We start from the raw sequence: 25,470 nt of genomic DNA on the forward strand, positions 1-25,470 counted from the left end.
AGAGAGAGAGACGTGAGTGCTAAGTACTACGTCAAACTGTGAAGTACCTACCATCACCACAGGTGGGTGAAACCATTAATAAGATATTCATAATAATAATAATAATAATAATAATAAAAGATGATCGAATTACCTACCCTCTGACAACAGGCTCCGTATCTTGCACCACCCAACTGAAGGCGTTCTATGCTTGCAAACTCATTTTACAAATACAGGGTGTCCATAAAGTCCCAGTACCATTACAAGTATTTATTGCTCAGAAACCATATAACATAGAGTAATGCACTTTTTGGTAGAATGAAGTGCTCTGACTGTAAACTTGAAGAAATGTAGATCATTCTACAGGAAAAAAAACTGCATTGCTCTATGTTATCATTGTTTCTGAGCAATAAGTACTTGTAATCGTACTGGGACTTATGGACATCCTGTACGTTGGCAGATAGATAATTATGCAACACACTCCATATTAATTATTGAATGCACACTATAATAACGCTCAGAAAAAAACTTTTCAATTGTTCCTTGAAAAGATTGCAATTTTCATGCCCCCCAATATCAAGAATGAACCATCTGTACGATCTTACAGCTGGAAATCTGAAGGCTTGATTACCTGAGAACATCATTAGCTTATAGTCTTGTGTAACCCATTCGTTGGCTGCATTCTGCACTGGAAATCTTTGAACTGTCGTTGAATACAAAACTCCTGATAGCTTGATGAGTTATAACACATATTTCAATAATCATTCTATCTTTGGTAAGCAGCAAGTGCAACACAAGCAATACTGAGGTTATTCTACCCCGAGATCTTTGCCTATATTTTACAGATTCATTAATACTATTATATCAGGTAGCTTATGATACACAGAGTTAATATACTTCAGTCAACCACAAGTTTCTCAATAGAACAGCAATCAAGAATATTTTCTAACGAGGGTGTGACATTTCTTAAATGAAACCAGTATCCCTTGCAGAGAGGTAAATAATTACAATACAGCTGTAGGCCTATAACAGGTCATGCACTTGACCAGTGATCTGGTCATCTGGACCAGATTATTGTAAACATTTGCTGTTTTTTCTTCCCCATCAACATAAATTGTTTTTTGTATCTATTGCTTCAATGCCATCCATTTAGTAACACTAATAGAACCACAATTGACTTGTTTTCATTTGTATATCCTAGATGTCATTTCTAAAGAAATAAAATTAGGTGCCATGTGTAAAGAGCTTAAATTGTGTTCTTTCGTGTCTCTGTATTACAAGTCGCAATCCAGTCATTTTATACAAAATGGAATGTACTTAACAAGGGTAGTACTCCTTTTCTTAATCTGTACACAGTACTACTTCCTCTTATGTAAGTATTACTCAAAATCTCGTACCAGTGGCACTGAATTGTTTCCTCGGCTCCAGCGAGGGCCATTTGGCATAAATTTCATATGGTCATCCATTCATTCGTACATCTGCGTCGGAAGCAAGATACGAATGAAGTATTTTCAAAATTTGATTGGAAATTGGAATAGTTGCCATTTTTGTATGACCATAATCTTAGTCATTTTCTGTCAACACCTCATTCTATGTTTTAAATCTCACGTCTGTTATTCGCCAATGAATGACAGCAGGAACCTCTGTCTATAGTAAACCATGGCGGAGTTACTGCTGGATTCGGATATAAGAATATGGGTGTTTTTACCCATCGTGCTGATCACATTTCTGTGCGGAATAGTCAGACATTATGTTAGTGTTCTTATATCGACTCAAAAGAAAGTAGATCTGCAGCAGGTGCAAGACAGGTGAGTTGGATGGATTGGCGTAGAGGACCATACATTAGGCTACCTACCAATTGTGCCTTACGGTAGGAATCATTCCCGTGTGTAATTACGGTAGCTAGAACCCGTTTCCGTGTCCTAAGGTAGTTAGGAACTGTTTTTGTGTGTTCTACGGTAGTTAGGATCCATTTCTGTGTCCTACGGTAGGTTAGCTACCTAGCTAGCCTACCTACCTACCTAGGTAGTTCTTTATGATCCATTCCTTTGTGGCCTACCGTAGTTAGGATCCATTCCTGTGTGTCGTACAATAGTTTAAATCCACTCCTGTGCCCTACTATAGTTAGGACCCATTCCTGTGTATCCTACAGAAGTTAGGTATCTAGTAGGCTAGTTAAGATCCATTCCTGTGTGTCCTACGGTAGTTTGATCCATTCCTGTGTGTCCTACGGTAGGTAGTAGGTAATAGTTAGGATCCATTCCTATGTATCCTGCAGTAGTTCAGATCCATTCCTGTGCCCTACTGTATTTAGGCTAGAACCCATTCCTGTGTGTCCTACGGTATTTAAGATCCATTCCTGTGTGTCCTACAGTATTTAAGATCCATTCCTGTTTCCAACGGTAGTTATGATCCATTCCTATGTATCCTGCAGTAGTTCAGATCCATTCCTGTGTCCAACTGTAGTTAGGACCCATTCCTGTGTGTCCTATGGTAGTTATGGACCCTGTCCAATATGTTTCATAGCTAATCCAAGGCTAGGCTTAAGGTGTGGCAGGCCAAATACCTACATAAGATAATTTGCCTCCTATAGGGTTACTTGCAATTAAAAAAAAATATTGGTAGGAACTGGGATCTCTTGTGATAGTGCAACACACCTAGTGATTCCCCTCAAAAGAAAACTATGTAATCACACCAAACATAGTAGGTTAGCTCAAATGGTTGGAAAAGTAGTAGTTTTAGTAGTTTTATAATAGGGAACTGCAATAGTGAACAACTGTGATACGTCTCATGGTCTCTCAGATATATAGTTCGTCTAAAGGGTGGTTTGATGAAAACGTCTGGTGAGACTTTGATAGATCAGTTTATAGTATATAAACAATTTAAAACTAGCCCTGATGACTTGCTGTTGCACACTGTGAAGGAATGGAGTGCAGGAAAGGAATCGTGCAATGTCTTTTTGTTAGGTTAAGCACAGGGGAGTTCATACAGTAGTACAATGGAACTGGTATAGTCTGGTAAAATTTAAATGTAAAGGATGACCAGAATAATGAAAGAATTTAACAAAAAGTTGTCATTATCATACATCCATAATCATTACAAAGTTACAGGCTGGAAAGAAATTTATCCACCATATAATATAATTACTGTGCTATTATTCTAATTACTGTAGTGTATTTTTTTTTTTTTTTTTTTGTAAGTTCAGATGGTTAGTGCAGTTGTTTCTTTTCTATCACGTAACTAGTAATGGTTTTCTCATGTTTTGCATGCAGTTAAGGCCATGCTTTATGAGTGTAGAATGTGCTGAAAAGGTTTTGTAACTGCTTTAAAGTACATTGAAAAAAAGCAAGCTATATTCACCAAGTTTGTACTCTACACTACTTATAGCAATTGTCATGCTTCCTTTAGTCCATATAATCTTTGCACTGTATTCTATCTCCTTTCCAGCCAAGCCATGATAAGAGCAAGAATGTTGCGTGAGAATGGAAAGTACCTCCCAAAGCAGTCTTTTCTGATGAGAAGACACTTTTTCAATAATGAAGAATCGGGTAAGTACTGCAATATCATCTTAATGTTGTACTGGTAGTCCCTGGTTAATGGCGGGGGTTCGGTTCCCAGTCAATGCGCTAGCCGAAAATTGCCACTAGTAACTGAAAATTTGCAGTAACACCATTAATAACCTGCTCTTAACCTCTTCATTACCGAAAGTTTGTTTGGAGGTAGGTGGGTACCACCATTCAAGTCTACTACACCGCACCGGGTGCATAAAGGTGGTATGCGTAGTACCACCAAAACTCCTCTTTTCAGATAGGGACTTCCAATCATTCTGTAATTTCGGTTTGAAGAGTTTGGAGCAAAATAAACAGTATGACACGATGCCAGACGTATGATGAACCCAAAAAAATATTATTATTGCTTATAGTAGTGTGTAGGTGACAGATGAACTGCGTCTCGACAAAAAATCACAAAACCAGACAAGCGTAAACATGTAATAACTTCTACCCAAGTAAAAAACCAGTTGTATCATCATTTACTGTATTTATTTATTTATTCACATTACATTTTACAAATAAAAGATATGAACACCAGATAAATGAAGGTAGAAATAAAGCCTTATAGTAACTTTATATATATAAAAAAACCAAACCAGAGAAAAAGCGATTTTTTCTGAGGACAAGAAACTTGAAAAATTAGTTTAGATACCCCTGATGCCCCTAAAGTTGTTTTCTGTGATGAAACTAATCTTAGAAAACGTAGAAAATGACATTGACCAATTTTTGAAAGATATACTATAAAATTTGCGATTTCCATATTGGCGGGGCTTTCGCTTTAGTTTTTGCTCTTTTTTTTGTTATTACGTGCTTATTTACGGTTCTATTTTGATAATACTTTATGTGCATGTTCCAGGTGCGATATACCAACATTCTGTAAGACCGAATTTCTATTCAAGACCGTAGTTTTCTCACCGACCACCAGTGTCCCTTGTACAAGGGACACTGAGTTTCACATTTTTTTTCATAAAATCATTTATTTTCCCTGTAGGATGATAAAACTAACAGAGAATATGCGTTATTATAGTGCTAATAATACCTGATAATTTCATTAGCCTGTCTTGATTAGTGTATTTTTGGCAAATATTTTTACGATCGGCACCCCTCCAAACTTGAGTCACTACCGAGAGATTCAGTTCGGCAGCAAACGCAATGTTTACATTCTGCTCACCCACCCGGTAAAGAAGGGGTTAACTAGATATCGGCGCTGCTAGCCAGAGATTGGCTATGGAAATCCAGTTAACGGCATCACTAAACAAGCCCCTTAAAACCGGATCGCCGTAAACCAGGGGCTGCCTGTACTGTTTTACTTTGTTGTGTGTTTGTGTGAAATAGAAAACCTTTGTTTACGATAGTCATCTGTTGATAGCTAAAAATAAATATTGATGTGTTATTTCAAGGTTTAGAGGACACGTATAACCTCTAGTTAGGAGACTTCTGTACTTATCAGCTACATTATTACTGTTGTTTATTGCTTCTTACCATTTAACGTCATACTTTATAAATAAATCTCATAAATTTAATATAATATGTAAAGTACAGGTTCATTTAGGTTGAGAGCTATTGAGGATTTATTTAGAAAAATTCTAGAAAATACTAAAGTATAAGCTATAATAGAGGGACTATATTACTTATCAGAAAGCCAGACGCCAAAGTGTTGTGTTAAATTGAGGTGCTACAGTATTAAACGTGCCTGTATGTGGGCAACATTTTGTGACAGATACTGTAAAAAGTTTGATGGGATTTTCTTTAGTAATGATATAATAAGGTAGTACATGCACCCAGACTTTGCAGAGCACAGCATTCTGTTATCTTACAATCCCTCTAAAGAAGCATTTTTAGAATCTTTAAAAAAAAAATTCTTATCCATATGATGATGTAGATTGACTAATACAAAATCCTGTTTTTCTCGTTACCCTCGCCTCACCAGGATAAAGTATGCCATGATATGAAGTAAATATTACCTATACCATGATTGTTTATTGTTTGTTTAGCAAGTTAGTAACAGTTTCATGCTTAGTTGTGTATTGAACAGCACTAAAGTAAGAGTTATTCCCTACCCGCAGTCGTAATAATAAAACCTTACTTTTAATGCTGCATTTTTAATGCATTTTTCATCCAAAAACCTTCATATATTGATTATTTTGCTTTTTTGGAGACGTGTCTTCCATCGGAACAGAATTGAAAGTGATGTAACCCTGAAACTTGTGTTGCAAACCAGGAAATAATTTCTGATGAATATTATTGAAAAGCATCATGACCTCAAAACGTCATAAGCTGAACCCATCATAACCTGGGGACTGCCTGTATTTTTAAGTGATGAAAAGTTATTGTAACCACTAGTAGTACCACATACAGAGTTAGCAGTACTAAAGGACTCCAAAATAAGCGCTTTTAAAGTGTGTAGTTCAAACTTGCTTAGGAATTCAATTCTAAGTTCAGTGTTTATTTAGACCAAATAATTTTTGTCAGCGTGTTCTCAATTCTATGTAAGAGAAGTTTTAAATTAAGATTTTATTAATTTTTTTTTAGGATACCTGAAAAATGTGAAAAGACCAGCAGCACCACAGCCTATGACTGACCCCAACATGATGGTAGAAATGCTGAAAGGACAGCTGACAAATGTTGTGCCTATGATTGCCATTGGTGGCTGGATTAACTGGACTTTTTCTGGGTTTGTGACCAGTAAGTGGAATTTTCGTCATGTAGGGAATACTGTATCTTGGGGGGATAAGGAAACTGCTGTTTATGCAGTTTTAGAGATTGTAGTATCATTAATTTATTTTTTTATTGTAGTGTCTTACCGAACAATTATAGAGCCGTGCTTTCCACGAGCGGCAGGATACTAAATTCAAATTTAGCGCGTCGGCGTCGCCAACACTGGTGGTGATGACGTCATCTCCCTCCACTCGCGGGAGAACCAGGTACAACTGCCCAGGTGAATCCAATTCTTTTCCTGCCGGCGTCCGGTGAACATCGGTGGTCGGTGCGGTTGGATGACTTTGCTTCGCTTTTTTTCTGGTGGAATTGATCTTCGGAATTGGTGAAGTACTCTTTTTTGGCGTTGTTGTTATTTTGCTTTTTATTTAGGCGTTGCCATGTCGGATTCTAGTCCGTCGGGAGTTAGGTTTTGCATCTCAGGATGTAAAACTAGATTATCCAAGTTAGAATATGATTCTCACACTAAATGTGTTAAGTGTAGGGGACAGGTTTGTTCAGCAGATCGAACATGTAACGAGTGTAGTGATTGGACTGATTCTCAATGGAAGTTTTTTAGTTCATACTCGGAGAAATTAGCTAAAGACAGAATTAGAAAAGCAGCGTTAGGGAAAGTAGACTTAGCTCTGCTTCGTCTTGCGATGCATCTGTTCCTTCTGTTTCTCCTCAAATTGTTATGTCTCCTTTAACTACACCTCCTATTCCTCCTACTAATCCCACTTCTCCGGCTTCCCGTGTAGTTTCTTCCGACACCATTGCCAGTCTGGAATCGAGGTTAGATCAGAAATTTTCGGTACTAGCGAATACGGTTTTGCAACTTGGTAATTCAGTTAAGACGTTTTTGGAGAAAGCGACCTCAGGTAAGAGTGTAGTTGAGGGTGCGTCTGTCTGTCCTGACACGTCTCCTAGACAAAGGTCACTGTCCAGCTCCCCCGCACCGGGGAGAAGACATACCGGAAGTCCAAGGGAGTCGATCGGGATTTGCCCACAGACAGGCGCCTCTCTTGTTGAGCCTGTTGCGCCTCAACAGGGCTCGGTAAGCGTTGGAAAGGTGTTGCGGTCAGACGCCTTTCGAATGATTCAAGCGATTCGTCTCCGGTCGCGCGGCGCTCTTGGCGAGATTCGCCCGTTTCGCGTCCCTTAAAGAGGCGTTCAGGCGCCGATTCTTCGCCTCCTCCAGTCAAGCGGTATAAGGAGCCTGAGAGTAGGGTTGCGCCGCGGCCGTTAGCGGCTCGTTCGTCGCCTCAATCTGTGCCTTTTTCGGCTCCATCTACTAGTAGAGATTGTGGTTTTAGCGCTGTAGCTAGCAGTTCTAAGGGTGTTTCTTTAGGCGCTTTTTCGTCTGTTACGCCTGATGCGCCTGTTCGCCTCGAATTTCGGCGGCTCACGAGCGAGGCGCAAGTAGTTTTCCGCCTCCTGCTGAACATTTTAGGCTCTTCCAAGCCTACGTTAACTGTTTTGATTCGTCTCTGGCGCCTTTGCGCAAGCAGTTAGAGTGTTAACCAACTGGATGAATGAGTCCAAGGGTGGTTGGCGAAACCTTCAGATCCGGTTGTAGTTCCGTCTACTTCTTCGGCGGTATCGGAGAATGAAGAAGAAGTAGAGGAGGAGGATTCACATCACCTCTCGTGTTTTATTCACGTTCTCCTTAGATTTCTTCTGGTATAACTTATCCAGATTATTTGAGAAAGCGGCTCCGCGCTCCCCACTTCGACTTTTTTGATGAGGAGGAAAACTTCAGACCCTCTCCTCCCAAAAACTTGTTCTATCTAAAGCGGTTAGACATTCGTTGAAAGAGACGGAAGAAATGGATGTCTAGTTAAAAGAGACTTAGGGAAGGCTCTTTTTGCTTACCCTCCCTCTAAGTTGCTTCGTAAGAGGTATAGGTTTATGTAACTGGGGAAGTCCTTCTCTGGGAGTTTCTGCCTCCTCCCAGGGAGACTTCTCCAGTTTAATCGACTCCTCTAGAAGGATCTGCTTTCGCCGCAGCGAAAGTTTTCTTTACAGCGCCTGAGTTGGACCACGTTGTAAAGAATCAATTTAAACTTTTGGAAGTCTTTAGCTTCCTTGATTGGACTATTGGCGCTTTATAGCGGCCCAAGATCGAAGACTGTCCTTCTCTTTCCCAGGAGTTAGCGGAGGATTGGATTGGTGTGTTCGTCCTGTGCGGACAAATCCATTAGGGATGGATGATGTGATGAGTTAGCTTCGCTCATCGCCTTTGGTACCCTTAAGAAAAGGCAACTTTGGTGCTCCTTTGCTTCTAAAAGGGTTACGTCCAACAGAAGTCTGCTCTCTTGTTTGCTCCTTTTGTGAAAGATAACCTCTTTCCAGACGATGTAGTGTTGTCAATTTCGTCTGCGCTAGATAAGAAATCTACTTCGGATTTACTGGCACAGTCTACTAAGAGACCTAAAGCTCCTGTGGAGACTGTTTCCTTCGGTTTCTCCTCTGGCCCAAGCGCCTTTTCGAGGGAGAAAAACCCAAGCGCTTCTTTCGGCCGAAATCGAATTTGCGACCTCAGTTCTAAGGCCTCGGCAAGGTTAACAAACCTTCCAAATGAAAGCTCGGTTCTTCATGCACCAGTGGGAGCCAGGCTGGCTCTGTTTTGGGAGGAATGGGAAAACAGAGGAGCAGAAGCCTGGGTAGTGCAAGTACTCAAGTTCGGCTATCGTATTCCTCTCGTTTCACCTCCCTCGCTCTCACCTGTGCCAATTCCATTCCAGGCATACTCTCCGGGCTCAGACAATTTCTGGCGCTAGCCGCAGAAGTGGAAGAGCGTTGTTCTCAAGAAGCGATAGAACAGATAGAAGGGGATTTTCCTCCAGGCTTTTACAATCGCCTTTTTGTAGTTCCCAAGTCATCAGGGGGCTGGAGGCCGGTTTGGTTATGTGAGCGCCCTGAACTTGCATGTCCAGAAAACAAAATTTCATATGGAGACCACTCGGTCGGTTTCTGGAGTCCATCAGACAGGGGGATTGGATTGTCTCTCTGGACATGCAAGACGCTTATTTTCACATTCCGATACATCGCGAATCGGCGGGAAGTACCTGAGGTTCATGTTCGAAGCAAAGGTGTTTCAGTTTCGGGCGCTTTGCTTCGGACTAGCGACCGCTCCTCAAGTTTTTCACCAGGGTTCTATCCCCGATAGGAAGCTGGCTACACATATTAGGAGTAAGAATCTCCCTCTATCTGGACGATTGGCTTCTCGGTCGGAATCAGAGAGTCGGTGCATGAAGACCTTGGAACAAACTCTGGATCTTGCCAGAAAGTTAGGAATTCTGGTCAACAAACAGAAGTCCCAGTGGTTCCATCTCAGAGCATCCTTTATTTGGGGATGATTCTGAATGCTCAAGTTTTTCGGGCTTTTCTGTCCCCGAAGAGGGTTCAAGGCTGTCTGGAGACAGTTCAGGAGTTCTTGGACAAAAAGGTAAGTTCTGCAATCAGTGGATGAGGCTCCTGGGCAAATTGAGTCAGTGGAGAAATTTGTGACGTGGGAAGACTGCACATGAGACCTCTGCAGTTTTTCCTGAGAGCCTCTTGGTGCAGGAAGACACAACCAGACTCGATTACCTTTCCTGTCACAGATCAAATAAAAGAGGACCTAAGGTGGTGGCTCTCTCGAGCAAGGTTGGAAGAAGGGTTAGATCTACGACCCATCCTCCCGAACCTACAGTTCTTTTCCGACGCATCGGACACAGGTTGGGGAGCCCTACTGGGAAATCAACGGACTTCAGGAGCTTGGTCGGAGAAGGAGAAGAAGTTTCCACATAAATGTAAAGGAACTGTTAGCAATTTTCTTAGGGCTCAGACAGTTCGGAGCTTAGTAGAAGGCCGAGTAGTGGCAGTGCATTCGACAACTCCACGGCTCTCTCGTACGTGCGGAAACAGGGGGGGACTCAGTCTTTCTCTCTGTACGAAGTAGCCAAGGATCTCCTCCTGTGGTCAAACGAAGCGAAGGTTCAGCTAGTCCCGAGATTTGTCCGTGAACGATGTCGTCCTGGCGGACGAGTTAAGTCGTCAACAGCAAGTGTTACCTCTGGAGTGGACTTTGGACAACAAGATTTGTCAGAAACTTTGGCGCCTTTGGGGACGACCGTCAATAGACCTGTTCGCGACATCGAGGAACAACCGTCTTCCTCTCTTTTGTTCTCCAGTCCCAGATCCTCTAGCTTGGTCGGTGGACGCAATGCTGTTGGATTGGTCGGGTCTGGAAGCTTATGCATTCCCTCCGTTCGGTCTAATAAGAGAGGTGCTGAACAAGTTCATGTCGCACAGCAATGTAACGCTAACGTTAATCGCTCCCTTTTGGCCCAGGAAAGAGTGGTTCCCGGACCTTCTCCAGTTGTTAGTAGACTTCCCCAGACTTCTTCCTCCAGAGAAGTGGCTTCTCAAACAACCTCACTTCAAGAGGTTCCACCAAAACTTGTCCGCTCTAGCTCTGACAGGGTTCAGACTGTCCGGAATCTTGTCAGAGCGAAAGGATTTTCAAGAAGAGCTGCAGAAGCTATCGCTCGTTGTAGGAGAGAGTCTTCTAACAAACTCTATCAAGGGAAGTGGAGAATCTTCAGAGAGTGGTGTAGAAGTGCTAAAGTCTCTACTTCTGCGACTCTTTAACAGAAATAGCAGATTTTCTTCTATTTCTTAGGAACTCTAAGAAACTGGCTCCTTCGACGATCAGAGGATATAGAGCCATGCTCTCTTCGGTTTTTCGACATCGAGGTTTGGATATTTCCTCCAATTCAGATCTGTCGGACCTCATTAGGTCTTTCGAAACCACTAAGCTCCCGCAAGATACAGTGGCTTGGAACTTAGATGTGGTGCTTAAGTTCCTCATGGGGCCACCGTTTGAGCCTTTGAAGTCGGCTTCACTCAGGAACTTGACTAAGAAGGCACTCTTTCTTATTGCACTAGCTTCTGCTAAGCGTGTCAGCGAATTCGCAGCTATAGACAAAAGAGTCGGTTTCTCTCAAGGCAATGCTGTATTTTCGGTATCTTTGACCTTTCTAGCCAAAAAATGAGAATCCTTCAATAATCCTTGGCCGAGGAGTTTGTGGTAAGGAACTTATCTGATTTGGTTGGACATGAGGAGGAAGAAAGGCTCTTATGTCCAGTCAGGGCTATTAAGCAGTATCTGTTGCCACTAAGGGTATCAGAGGACAATCTTCTAAGCTCTGGACCTCGGTTCAAAATCCCTCTCGTCCTCTTTCTAAGAATGCTATATCGTTCTTTATTAGAGAGCTTATCAGGGAAGCTCACTCGCAGTCCAAGAGAACGACAATCTTTCGTTTCTTGAGAGTTAAAGCTCACGAGGTAGAGCAGTGGCAACTTCTTTAGCATTCAGAAAAGAATTTATCTTTAGCTTCGATTCTTCAGAGGACGTTCTGGAGATCGAATTCGGTTTTTGCGAGTCATTATCTCAAAGAGATAGAAACGGTTTTCGAGAATTGTAAAACGTTAGGTCCGGTGGCGGTTTCTGGCATGGTGTTGGGAGAAACGGCACAGGGGTCGTCACCTCTATGCTAACTTTTCACCTTGAATAGGTTGTCGAGTTCAAGGGAAGCTGGGGGTACTGAGTACCTGGGATACTCACCAGTCTGTTAGGTCAGATTTTACAATGGTTGGGTATATATGTTTTAAATCTGGTGTTGGTGACAAATGTTTTGTATGATTGAATTTCTGGTCTTAGCCCAGGGCAAGGGCAATCTTTGTTGTTACTATCCTCCGTCAGTCAGCCTTGACTCGCTTGAACTACGGAAGGATTCCACTCCTGTAGAGGCTAAACTTTGGGGCAAATTCCAATTCCTCTACAATAGTAAGAAGAGCACCGACCAGAGGCAGTAACTGTGCTGTAGCTCTCTTACAAGGTAAGGTACAACAGACACCTTGAGTGTTTACTGGTATTGCAATAAATGTAACCATTTAAAAATACTAGTGGTCCACTGAATCCCACCTTCCCATAAATGTGTAATCAGCTCTATAATTGTTCGGTAAGACACTACAATAAAAATGAAATTTTCATTATTAAAATGAAGTTTTATTGTATACTTACCGAACAATTATGATTATACCCACCCTCCTCCCCTTAGGTGGACGGACGGGCAGAAAGAATTGGATTCACCTGGGCAGTTGTACCTGGTTCTCCCGCGAGTGGAGGGAGATGACGTCATCACCACCAGTGTTGGCGACGCCGACGCGCTAAATTTGAATTTAGTATCCTGCCGCTCGTGGAAATCACGGCTCTATAATTGTTCGGTAAGTATACAATAAAACTTCATTTTAATAATGAAAATTTCATTTTGTTCACGAAACTTACCTGTGAGATATATATATAACTGTATTTTCTGAAATCCGACAGAATTTTAAAAACTTCCGACACACGCAGTGGTCGGCCAGGTGGTTAGTACCCATTCCCGCCGCTGGGAGGCGGGTATCAGGAACCATTCCCATTTTCTATTCATAATTTTTCTGTCGCGGTGCTGAAAACACGTGTTTTCAGTACCTCCGTCTTAGGATTTTGGAAACTTCATTGCCGCTAAGTATCCTAATTGTCTTTTGATTTATTTACTTGCATTTGTGGCTAGGCATACGCTATCTTAAATTAATTTGATTCATTTTTGCATAAGATATCTGAATCTAGTTAGGCTAGTTTCAGACGGGGTTGTCTGCAAAGATAGGGTGTGGCTACCTAAAGCTTCGGTAGATCCGCACTTGGTATGTACGAGGGGTATGGGTCTTGCTTCTTTGTTGAGATTTGTCATGTAAGGAGTGTGAGACTTTGTCTATTCCGTAAGGAAGACGTATGATTCGTATGTACGCAATTAATCAGTAAACATGTCTAATTCCGTAAGGAAGACGTATGATTCGTATGTACGCAATTAATCAGTAACAAAAGTCAGGGTAGTGAACCTGCTAACCTTCCTGTAGACTTTATTTTGCCTAACCCTATAGTATGGCCTACGGGCTATGAATATGTCTACGAGAGGTGCTCGCTCTCCTTCATTGCTGTGAAGAGTGCTACTTCTGTAATTGTTACTCCTAACCCTGTAGTGTTGCCTTCGGGCCCTAAAATAGTGTCTGTAGAGGAATTGCCCTTTCTCTGATACTCTTTCGATTCGTAACTTAGAATCGAAAGTGCTTGCTTTAGAGAGCAAAAGTGAAGTGCAGTGATACCCCTTGTGTAGTGGAGGCACCCAGATCGGCCTCGTTTCGCCTCTAGGCCGGGACCTCTGCTTGACTCCCAGGACCCGGGGAGGGAGCATGTCGAAAGCCGAAGGAGGGTTACAAGGAACCCCCACCGATCTGGCGTGCCTTCGGCAGTATCTGATGAAACTCCCCAGACTGCCAAAGTGCGTGCGCGTGCACGAATCCTGAAGGATTGACTTCTCGTTCCCTACTGGTGCAGGGGGTGGAGCTTTCGGAAGGACTCGCGACCCTCTAAATAGAAGCTTTATCGAAGAGGTACGCGTTCACGTTCCTCTCTCTCTCATCTCTCCAATCATTATGCGTTTCAGTGAGAAGTAAGAAGGCGAACGTCACCTGAACTCGTGTCCGTCTTTCCACCGAGAAATACGTAAAAGAAGTCATAGTAGCAGGAAGCTTTTGAGAGCGTACGTCCGAGCTTTATTACTGTCAGAATAAGAAGGCGTTCCCTCTCGACTTGGACGGGACGCTCGGATGGACGCCAGGCGCGCGCGGGTGCACGCCAAGCGCGTGCCAGTGGACGCCGAGCGCGCTCCAGTGGACGCCGAGCGTGCACCAGCGCACGCCAGGTGTGTCGCCTGGCTGAACGTTTCTGTTGAACACTTCAAGCTCTTGTTTCAGATTTGGGCCTAAAGAATTTTTACCTCTACCTTCGGTGATACCTTCTACCTCACCTGCAAAGAATGTGAAGTAGGCAGTGCTTCGGAGGAAGCTTAAAGTGAACAGACAACTTCTTCTTCGAAACCCAGCAAGACATCGGGTTTCGTGAATTCAAGAGGTCTCTGTCAATTAATATTGCTTTTCGCATAGGTGGAAGGAGTTAAGGAAAGCTCAAGGGAAGATCTCGTTTGCTCTACCGCAGTCAAGACTTTGTGATAAGGCAGTTACGGGTTATGTAAAAGCTCGACGTCCTACACGTCATGACGCTCGACTACTTTCGGTAGGATTCTTGCAAAAGCACTCATCAAGAGGACGCTCTTCAGGAAAGCGCAAGACAGGACTTCCTTTGCCATACTGCCAATAAATTTAAGTTGCAAGCTTTTTAGTCCATCTGAAAGGGCTTTTCAGATGATAGATTTTGTTAGTTCCTAAGTTCGGGACTACGCTGCCGAAGTTGAACATCGGGGTCCTACCTGCTGAAAGCCCAGTCTCTTATCAGGATTCTTGCCCCCTTCCCCGATTGATACGGGGAATCGAAAAAAATAATAATGCTCGACTTCCTGGATTATGATTTGTCAAATTTCCAGGTGATTTTCCCCCATTGATCAATTATACTATCGTTTTGTCAAGTAAGTGGGTATCCCCTCATGACAAAATATCTCTTTGTCCCGTAAATGGGTTAGTTCTCATTGACAAACATCTCATTAACTTTATATTGCGTAAGCGGATAAGCTCTTATTGACTAGATTCGGAAGAGCTCTTATTCATCATTCGCAGACTCGTACAAGAAATAGACTTGTAGACTACGTCAATGACCGCTTATGTCCAGTAACATAAGAAGCTTGAGCTGTCTGCTTCAATTCTCTTAAGTTTTGTTCATGAAACTTGCCTGTCAGATATGTATGTAGCTGTATTTCTGAATTCAGCTATATATATGTCTGCCAGGTAAGTATGAACAAACTTTATTGTAATATAATATCATATTTTGCCTTGCGTTATTTTACTACTGGTTGGTTCAAGTCATATACGCTTGCTGTAGTTACCTCTTCGGATGGCAACCGATAGGTCTATTGTCTATTATTTTAAGGACATTTAATCGTTACTCCCTGCAGCCTTCCAGGAGTTTCCGATTTATCTTTTACCGTTGTATGGTAGTGTTCTGACGACACAAACGCATCTATATATTTAGCGTTTTCTGTTTCGCTTAAATATACCAGCTTGAGAGTCTCTTTCTGCTCAAAAAATAACGGACCTATTTCTTCGTAGAATAGGGTAGCTGGCAACCCAGACATGAAGTTAAGAGACATCGTTCGTAAGCTGCTGCTGTGTCTGTCCTCCAGTCCAACCGAGCCAGTTCCAGCTCGTGCGCTGTCATGCGCGGTAGGTTACGTCTCTCTCTCCTGCGGGATTGACTGACTAACCGTATCTCTGTGCTGGCGGTTACGTCTCTCCTGCGGGATTGACTGACTAACTGTATCTCTGTCCTACAATCACAGACTTTAGCCTAAGATTGAGGGGATTTCTTACGTGAATGAATAAACATTGCATTCGTTTTGCCTTACTATGTTCAACAGAGATATCTCTTAATCCTTTCGGTGCTCGTTACCGCACGGTATAGAACTACGAGTCTACCGCAACATTGCACTTTTATATGCTCTCCTGCTTAGGCAAAGCGCAGCCTTATTAGGGAAGTAAGCATACTCGGGGAGGGAATGGATGAGCTTGCTGGGGACCATTTCCTTCCTGAAGAAGTTTGTTTCCCTGAATAGACTGCAATTCAGACTTCCACAGTTTTTTCCTACCGGGAAACTGAAATATTATTCAAGATCTAGGAATGATTCTGAACATCTCTCAGTGCGTCTATCACCTGAGGTGATAGAAAGAAGGTGCCGGACATCTGGATAGGGTTTCAGATGTCCTGGATCTTAATCTGAAAGAAGTAGAAGCAATTCGGTCGTCCCTCCAGTCCTCTAAACGAGTTTTTGGAACCAGTGGTCCAGATCAACTCTGATATTCCACAGCTCTCTCATATCTTAAGAAGTATCTTCTCTCGGTCCCTGTTTGAGTTTACAAGAAAGAGCCTATTATAACAACAGGCATAGAATGTAATGATCCTCTAGAGGTTCGTTACAGGATTGCAAAAGTCCGTACGAATCGTCTCGATCGACGGCAGCAACTACTGACTTCCGAGTGGAATCTTTCTTTAGAAGTATGTTGAGAGTTGTGGAGACTTTAGGGACGCCCTTTCATTCTTCTCTTCGATATGTTGAGGACGAAGAGGCTTCTTCTTCTCTGCTCCCTTATTCTTGATCCGGGATCGGTACCATTAAACGCCATCCTATGATATTGAACGGGGATGGATGTTTAGTCTCTTTTCCCCTTTTTCAATTGCTTAGGAAATGTAATAAGAGGATTTATGACGTCACAGGGAGCGACAATGACGCTGATCGCCCCATGTTGGCCTTCAGGATCCTGGATTCACAGAGGTCACGTCCTTCCTAGTTCACTTTTCAAGGACCTTTTCCGAAAGAGTCGGTCTACTCTAACTCGAAAGGTACCTATAACCTCTCCGCTCTGAGTCTGACTACGTTCAGACTATCGAGATGTTGACAGGAATAAGATTACCGTCTTCCCTTTCCGTTTGAAGAATGGGATAAGCTGGCAGTCACAACTATTAAAGAATACGCAAATATGTTGTTGACGGCCTTTGGGCTCAGAGATTTGCTTCTGTCAAACAACAAAGCCCTTCACGATCTTTGAGTTCTGTGGAATCTCGAAACTCGCTCACCATCTACTTTTTGTCTCGCCTGTTTTCTCGGAGTCAGACACTCGTGCGAGATCAGGCGACATATAGTAGCCCTGAGTTTCTTGTTGACGAAGTCAGTTGCGTTTATACACCCCCGATGATCGTGTAACATGAGACCAGGTTGGACTGTCAGGCATTCTTCCTTCGGGACTGAATCGCCTTTTTGCTCCTCGCTCCTTTCTCCTGGCACCAGAAGCTCGAGTCAGGAGTTGCTCAGGAGTTGATTCGCTGACGACGTTGGGTTGCGTTGATACACCCCCCAAGGTTTGCTTAGATTGAATCGCCCAGGCAGTCCAGACACTCATCCTTCAGCAAAGAATAGTGCCTTATGGTCTTCAGGGTACAGCCTTGCTGTCCTTGATTCGTCTGACTGGTCAACTGGTCTGTCACCTGACTTTAGTACAGACGGACTGACTGTGCATGTCCAGATCGAAGCTTTCAATATGGAACTTAGACGTAGTCTGAAGTTCTTGATGTCAAAGCATTCGAACCTCTCCTACCTGTTAACTTCTTGCATGTGATCAGGAAGGCCTTCTTCTAACCACCCTAGATACGACAAAGAGGGTTAGTGAGATTTTAAGCCATCGTCACAAGTTTTGGCTTTAGAGAACACAAGGCTGTGTGCTCTCTAAGCCTTCCGTTGTGGCCTAAGAATGGAAACCCGTTTTGTCCTCGGGCCAGGAGCTTAGAAGCAAGGATGGCACAAGTTAGTGGGCAGGAGCCAGAGAGAGTCCTGTGCCCTGTCGGGTCTCTCAAGTTTTATCTACATAAGACTAAAGAAAGTCGAAGTCATTCGGGCAATCTGCAGTGTTCCGAAAAAGACCAGACTTGCCCATATTGAAGAACACCCTGGCTTTAGTGTTAAGGAGTTCTTTCAAAAATGCTCCTTCATTGTGTTTGCACAAAGATTTGAAATCTTTTATCTGAATGCTCACGAGGTGAGGGTGCGGCCTCGGAAGCATTTCAACAGAGCATGGCACTCAGCAACATCCTGAGTACCATGTTTTAGCGAAGCAACTCTGTGTTCACTTCACACTCCCTGCGAGATGTGAAGATGGCATATGAGATCTGCTGCTCGCTAGGGCCATACGTGTCTGCAGACACAATCTTGGGGGCAAGAAGTACCACTCATCCTATCCTGTAGAAAATGGTTAGGAAGAGCTCTTAATTTAGTTGTTGAGTCGCCGACAACGGCGACTTCTTAACTCTTAAGCCTTAGTTAAAACACCTTAACTTTGGCTAGGTTGGTCAGGTGGTGATATATATATATATATATTTATTTTACTTCTTAGCCCTCATGGTATGGTCAATATGGTCTAGTCACGTCGTGGTCTCGCCCCTGTTGACAGATCATCTGGAGTGCACCAGCTATATAGGTCTCTACCTCGCTGGCAACTCTAGTAGCACAAGCAGACTTACGTGGCAGTAACCACGAAGCCAGCTATGCTAACACGTGAAACCAAGATGTAAATCATCTGCATGCATTTGTTTCCCAAAATCCTTCTATTCTGTCCCTTCCCACCTCCAACGGTGGGATTCAGCTATATATATATCTGACAGGTAAGTTTCGTGAACAAAATGATATTGTTATGATACAATAAAGTTTGTTCATACTTACCTGGCAGATATATATAATCAAGTACGCACCCACCTCCCCTCAGGGGACAGTGGAAATAAAAATTATGAATAGAAAATGGGAATGGTTCCTGATACCCGCCTCCCAGCGGCGGGAATGGGTACTAACCACCTGGCCGACCACTGCGTGTGTCGGAAGTTTTTAAAATTCTGTCGGATTTCAGAAAATACAGCTATATATATATCTGCCAGGTAAGTATGAACAAACTTTATTGTATCATAACAATATCATATTGTTTTGATAGTAGTAACTATTTTTATCATATTTTTCAGCATGTACATTTCATTGGAGAAAATCTTATGTTAGTATCGATGGCAGTGATATTTTCCACTAAACAGTATATTTATATTTGATCAGCAAAGCATATTATGAACTGAAAGTTCAACAACCAATTATTTTGACATTTATAATTCAGGACAGGATCATTCACAAGATACATAAGTAATTACACTGCTACCATACTGTACATTTTTTTTTTAGGAAATGTATACAAATATATAACTAATCTTTTGCAGATTCTAAAAACTTTCACTATGTTTTATAATGAAGTCATTAAAACCTTTCAGCAAAGGTGCCATTCCCACTCACTCTGCGATTCAAGCCCATGTTACAAAGAGGAATTGAGCTAGTGTCCCTGGATGCATCATGGGTGTCGTCAGCTTCGTGGTATTTCCTGAATGTATTTGGACTGAGGTCAATCTATACCCTTGTACTTGGAGAAAATAATGGTAATGTTATATTTAAAGAATGTTTGCCTTTAAATGTAAAATGTTTCATCATAAACCCATCCTTCATATGGAGCCCTAATTCATGGTCTGACTGAATGTCCCCAGTTGTGTATTCTTCTAATGATATGCAGACAAAAGGAGCAAAATAGCTATAAGCAACTGTTCACACATGCACCTTTGGCCCAATGTTAGTAAGTAACCATCATCCTTATTGATCTCCAGCATTTGATGCGTTTGGATGAACCAGATCTAGTTTTTATATGCTTAAGTATTTTTCCATACAAACACTTGTATCGTATACAGTTAATACATCCCGTCCCTGTGTGTGTCAAGGACCACAATAGTTGCTTTTAGCTATTTAGCCTAATGTGTGCATGGGAAAATTGAACTGCGAATGAGGGCTGTTCTGTGCGTGATGGGTTTGTATGAAAAATGTTTTTATAGCATTTTCAATAAGTGAGTCTTAGGAAATCGCATATTCAATAAGTGAATCTTAGGAAGAAGTTGCACCTGCTTGTTTCAGTTTTGTTAAAAGGTTTAATAAAGTCTTTTATGAATTTATCAGCAACTGAGAACTTCATGTCTATACTGAGATGAATAATGTATTCAGTCATCTTCAGTACAACTTGTTAACATGCTTAGGCATTAGCTTGCCAACATTTTATGGGACCTATTTCAATTAGAAATCAAATCCCTCGATTTTACCGTTTTAAACATTGATCTTTAGGGTATCTATCTATTTTAAACTCATTATTTATATAATTTCCATTTTCATTCATTGTCGTCATAGCTCTGAATGGCCCTGTGGGTCCCAGTGCTTGACTCTGTGCCTAAATCACGTATTCCATCCCATTTTCCATTCCATTATCACATTTTACTTAAAGTACTAATTGCTCTACAAATGAAAGCTGTTTTCATCAGTGAATATTTTTGCAGTAGTATATAGTTTTCTGTATTTACTTGTGAACTGCAAATCCCACCATAGTTTGCTGTTTAAGCTAATGAATTCAGAAAACTAACGAAGTGAATTATAGGTCTTCAATTACATAGTCGCATTTATGTTTTGTTTGATATACCTTAAAAAGCTACTAAAATTAGGTTATATGATGCATACATTGAAAAATACTATAATAAACCATTTCCTTGTTGATTTAAGATATCTGTAAGTACAATTCTTGTCTAAATCACCTTCTAGTAATAGATTTTAAATGTAATTTAAGTGTATTGGCAATGAAATTTTTTTCTCTTTTAGCGGCTGATCAGGCCCGTATCATGGAAGAGCAGATGTCAGGAGCTGCCATGAACATGCCTCAAGATCCTAAAGCTGCTTTTAAAGCCGAGTGGGAAGCTTTAGAAATAGCTGAACATAAGTGGGCTTTGAAAGATGTGGAAAGTGACATCCTTCAAAAGGCAGAAGTTGATCTTCTGTTTGATCTTCAGTCTTATTCAAATGCATCTTGAGCTAAAATTTCTTCCCACAAGATTTCCAATGTAACTAAGAAAGTGGGAGTAATAAGGTATCGGTAACATAAGTCCCATTTTACTTCTTTCAAGTTATAACAAAATTCTATATGTAACTTTTTTTTTTATTTATTTATTGAAACAGCCATATTCTTTCATCTCAGGTTTGTTGAATGGATATTCTTCCTGATGGGAAGAAGTTATTGTAATTGTCATCTCTTTCAAACTGACTTGAGTTCTTTGTGTTATTTCTAAAGTATTACTCTAAAATGCAGGTCATATCATTCTGGTGTCGACACAATTGGTTCTTATTCATTCGATAATTCTTTTCTTTTTTAGTGACATAGACAGTTTCAGTTTGGACAAGCAACCTTACGTGTTTTTGCTTAAAGTGTGCCAAGTGGACACTTAGTCCTTGGTCTCAAAGTGTGCCAAGTGGACACTTAGCTCCTTTGTCTCATATTGTTGTTTTTGATAGGATTTTTCATAGTATGATTGAAGGATCTGCATTCCTTGGGGAATGGAAAACACAGCTTACAAATTGTATAATGAGTTGATAGCGTATTTTTTGTATGAATGACTTTACAGGATAGCTATCACATTTTAAGTCTCTTGGTTTTTAGTATTGTTATATCATTGCTTAGGACAAGATAAGCCCCATTTAAATATAGGCTGATTAAGATATAGAATTTAAAATTACTTATGAAAGTATTTGCAGTAATGGGTCAAAATATGAACATTACTTTGGGAGTTTTTCAAGTTATTCCTTTGTACTTTTGTTTCTTTTGCAGTTTGTTGTAAAGTTGATAAGATTGTCTAGAATTTATTTACAGCTTCCAAGTATGAATGTCTGGATATGAATGTTATAGATATTGAAAAACAATTAAAAGAAACTAGGAATTTCAAAGGTAGTTGTGAGATTATCAAATATTAGTGCTCTTTTATCATCAGGCTCTGAAAGTAAGATTTTGCTTAGCCAAGAACTTTACTCATAAGTGAAATTCCCTAAAAGAACAGCATTTTATGTAAAATATTCTGTTACACTAAATCAAATAAATGTTGTACAGTATTTAAAAAATTTTCTTGGTTACCCTGTTTGCTGTATGGGGATGGGCGTGCCTTTTGAGATTGAATGGTTTGGGAAAATTCACGGGATTAATCTTTGATAAACTATTATTTTAAAATAAGTGTTCCATTGATGAATTTCCAACATCTGAAAATATAACCTTCAGCTATACATTTCCCTTGTGTTCTTAACTACCAAATAACTTCAGATACCTGCTTCTCCTTTCCTAATTGTCTTATGGATTTTTTTTCGAATGCTCTCTGCCTCTTGTTTTCATTTTCCATTCTTTGGAATTTTTCATTCCCTGTATGATTTCTCTATGCCTAGTCTGTCTTATAGACCTCTTCATTTGTGCAGGCATCTGTTCCCCTCTGCTTTCTCATAGGCTGTTGTAGCGTACATGTATCTTAGTGGTATCAGGTAGGCCCCCATAATTGTGAGTTGGGTCTTAATTTTAGCTCACCTGAACTGAAAACTCAATTATGCTTTTCTGATCAAAGTTTCTTATATATTTTCAATCTCAGGTTTCCTCTTGTATCATTTGCTGTCTTTGGTACCAATAGTTTTTTTAGCCATCAACAAATTTTGATTCCTTGTTACTCATTTCCTCATTTTTTCAGTACTTTTAGTTTCTGTGTGTGTGTCTCTCTCTCCTCTAGTCATTCTTGGGTCTTTCCATCATTCCATCATTTTCATTACACCAATTTGTCTTGTTTAAAGTATCTCATTTTCTGCAGATGTCCATTCTCCTTTTGTTTTCACATTAGGACGTTTCTGCTTATATTTCCTAAAATTACATGGCTGTTTTCATTTTGAAAGGTCATCTTTTTCTACATTTTCACTTGTTCGATTTGATCATACTTATTAATACTTGCAGATGTTGGACCAACATTGAAAGCCTAGGGGCTGGAGATCGTGTTACAAGCCTCTAAAGGCAAGGACTCGGACTTAATCTCATGCATTTTGTCTTCGTATTTGGCAAAACCAGCTCAATAATGCTAAATTTGGTCTTGTTTTATATAATTTACTTTTATATAGGTATCCTATTTATTTATGTTTTATCACCAACCCATCAACCATATAGAGCCCTTATTCATGGTCTGAATATTCAGTGGAGGAGGGCTCTGTATGATTAATAGGTTTGCTTGTAAAGTCATATTTTTGTAATATAAAAACTAGTTTTTATAACTTTTTTTTCATCAATTTTCTGTAGATGTAACTGATATAGAGCAGCTTCAAAGGTAGTCACACATCCCTTGGCTTTTCAGCTTTCACTCTGTGGTGGTTTTTCTTCTTGCTCCTGCTAATAATGGTATCGTTGACATTCTTAACAATCTCACAATGGTGGTTAAGCAGTGCATGCATCAGAGGTCTTTGATTGAGGTCTGGATACACTTGTTTTTATAACAAGATCTCAGACAACAAGCAGTCAAGACATTTTTCCAGCAGCCTTTGTTTTAAATAACTTAATTCCATTGAAAAGGGCACAGAGAACTAAATGAATGGGTCAGCACAGTAGTACCCATATCGTCAATGTACTTCTTGTCAAATTGGTTTTGGAAGCAGATCTTGATGATGGTCTTCGCCAACCAGATACGTCATTCTGATGAACCTGTGGGGAAATTTTTATGATGAAGAACAGGTAAGGGTGATAACCTTTTGCTATGCAGCACTTGTTAAAATTTTGGACCCTCTTTACTTTTAGCCGTTGTTGATAAGTGAGAGGTTCATTTTACTTTAGGTTCTTTTTTCTTTTTTTTTTTTCTTTTTTTTTTTTTTTTAGGTTTGACTTTTCATTACAGTGCAACTTTGTAGCCAAATCTTTTTTTCTTTGTTTTTATTTGAACATGATGGAGAAGGGTGAAGATGAACAGCATGTCTCCTCATCAGTAGAATTTGAGGAGCTGACGGAGTAGAGTGAGGCGAGAATTATGTCAGATCTTGTTCTCAGTGTTTGGTCCGATTTTCACAAACTGACAACTCTTAAGGTACTAGGGGGAAGGTGTATGTCAAGAAGTTGTCCCAGGGTGATCACAAGTTATTTATACCCTGTTAATCTCCTTGGCGGGTGGGAAGCTGTTGCAGATGACATGTTTATGTCCTGTAAATGATAAAATATACGCTTAAATGCAAAAGACAAATGTATTAATGTAGATTAATGTAAGCTTTGCTCTTAAGAATAAAAGAGCAGACCAACTTCATAAAATTATATAATTTGGAGCCATACAAGAAAAAAAACAGGACAAAAGGAAATCTCATACCACCTCTAACTCCAATTCATTTTGCCTTCCTTTTTGAGAGTCGAAATTGGCCAAAGTTCATGTGTATTAAAAGCAGTTCAAAGATAACGATGACTTGAAAATTATTTACAATCAAACTTTCCATTAAAATACATGTTATGGCGACAAGATGGTCTTCAGATTAGCTAACACATATGGAGTAAGAATATTTTGATGGTCGTTAGAAGAACAAATAGAAAATTGAGAGGAGTTGAGAACCCTGTAGTGATAGATGACCAGGCCTTAGTAGAGGTAAAGCACTTCTACCCTAGGGATACATTGGACTGCAAAACATAAGTTGAGAGAGGAGTAAAAGAGAAAGCAGGTGAAATGGAAAGATAGAAACTAGACAGTGGTAAAAAAAAAAATCTCATTACTTCAGGGAGTGAAGGTTTCTGGTGGGTGCACAATGCCAGTATTTTATCACTGCTTGGGAGAAAATGGGCACACATGAAAAATGGAGAAGTTTTGAAGAGAGGCGATTATATGATTAGGAAATTCATATTACAAATAGGCAATTGGTAGCAAATGGGGACATCGACAGTCTGGTGGAAAACTGAGTTCTCAGAGTACGAGATGGTTTGCACTTGAGATAAGAAGGGATGAAGAACAGTCAGGCAGAACACCAATAGGTATGGAAGCACAGCAACAGCATAAAGACTCGCAGGAAGACTCGGTAGATTAATAGGTAATTTTAGTACCTATAATTCTCGAGAGAATATAATCTGCCAGTCATCAGCTGCTTAAGGTTGAGATTAAAATTTATTCAGATTTACATGAATAATCTCATCTTTTGTAAATATCAATGGATCAAGCACATGTTTTTTTCCAAAAATCATGGATCATACACGCACCAGTTTTACTAGTGACATTTTTAACGCTTTCAAATAAGAAACAATCCCCGTTAATATTAAATCGTTGTACGGGATATATGAGAGAGAGGTTACATATTATTATTTGTTTAAGCAGCCATTTCCGACTAAGTCCAATCGGCTGTATGAGAGGCAGAGAGAGAGATATATAGAGATCAGTGTTGTAGCCTTCTAATCATGTACAACAATCAAATGATAAGCGTCTTGTCGAGACTAAAGATAGCATAAACTCATCCACCTTTGGCATTATGGTTCACTCTCAAGGCTAGCGGGTATTGTCGACTTGGTATTATGCGAGTGGCGTGTCTCGTGCCCTTGAATTAAGTGGCAACAGAGACGAAGGTGGTTGTGGAGACTGGAAATATATCTTATAGATTCTTTTATTTATTTAATTTGATTCGTTTATAGCTGAACATACGTATTGTATTAGTATGCATGCAGTCATATACTTAGGTAAAACCACATCTTGGCCTATCGTGAGATTGCGAGCATATTTAGGATAATCATAATA

The 25,470-nt window shown here is 40.6% G+C and overlaps 1 protein-coding gene across 1 annotated transcript; it reads left to right on the forward strand.

Moving 5' to 3' along the window:
* Positions 1-1,588: 1,588 nt before the first annotated feature.
* On the forward strand, positions 1,589-21,820 carry LOC135221840 (ER membrane protein complex subunit 3-like). Its single transcript, XM_064259754.1, has 5 exons — positions 1,589-1,787; positions 3,427-3,527; positions 6,063-6,215; positions 19,120-19,281; positions 20,534-21,820. The coding sequence occupies exons 1-5, from the start codon at positions 1,639-1,641 to the stop codon at positions 20,740-20,742; spliced, it is 774 nt and encodes a 257-aa protein (XP_064115824.1). The 5' UTR covers positions 1,589-1,638; the 3' UTR covers positions 20,743-21,820.
* The last annotated feature ends 3,650 nt before the right edge of the window (positions 21,821-25,470 follow it).

The sequence above is a fragment of the Macrobrachium nipponense genome, chromosome 3 (genome assembly GCF_015104395.2).
Source record: "Macrobrachium nipponense isolate FS-2020 chromosome 3, ASM1510439v2, whole genome shotgun sequence".
Taxonomy (NCBI): Eukaryota; Metazoa; Arthropoda; class Malacostraca; order Decapoda; family Palaemonidae; genus Macrobrachium; species Macrobrachium nipponense.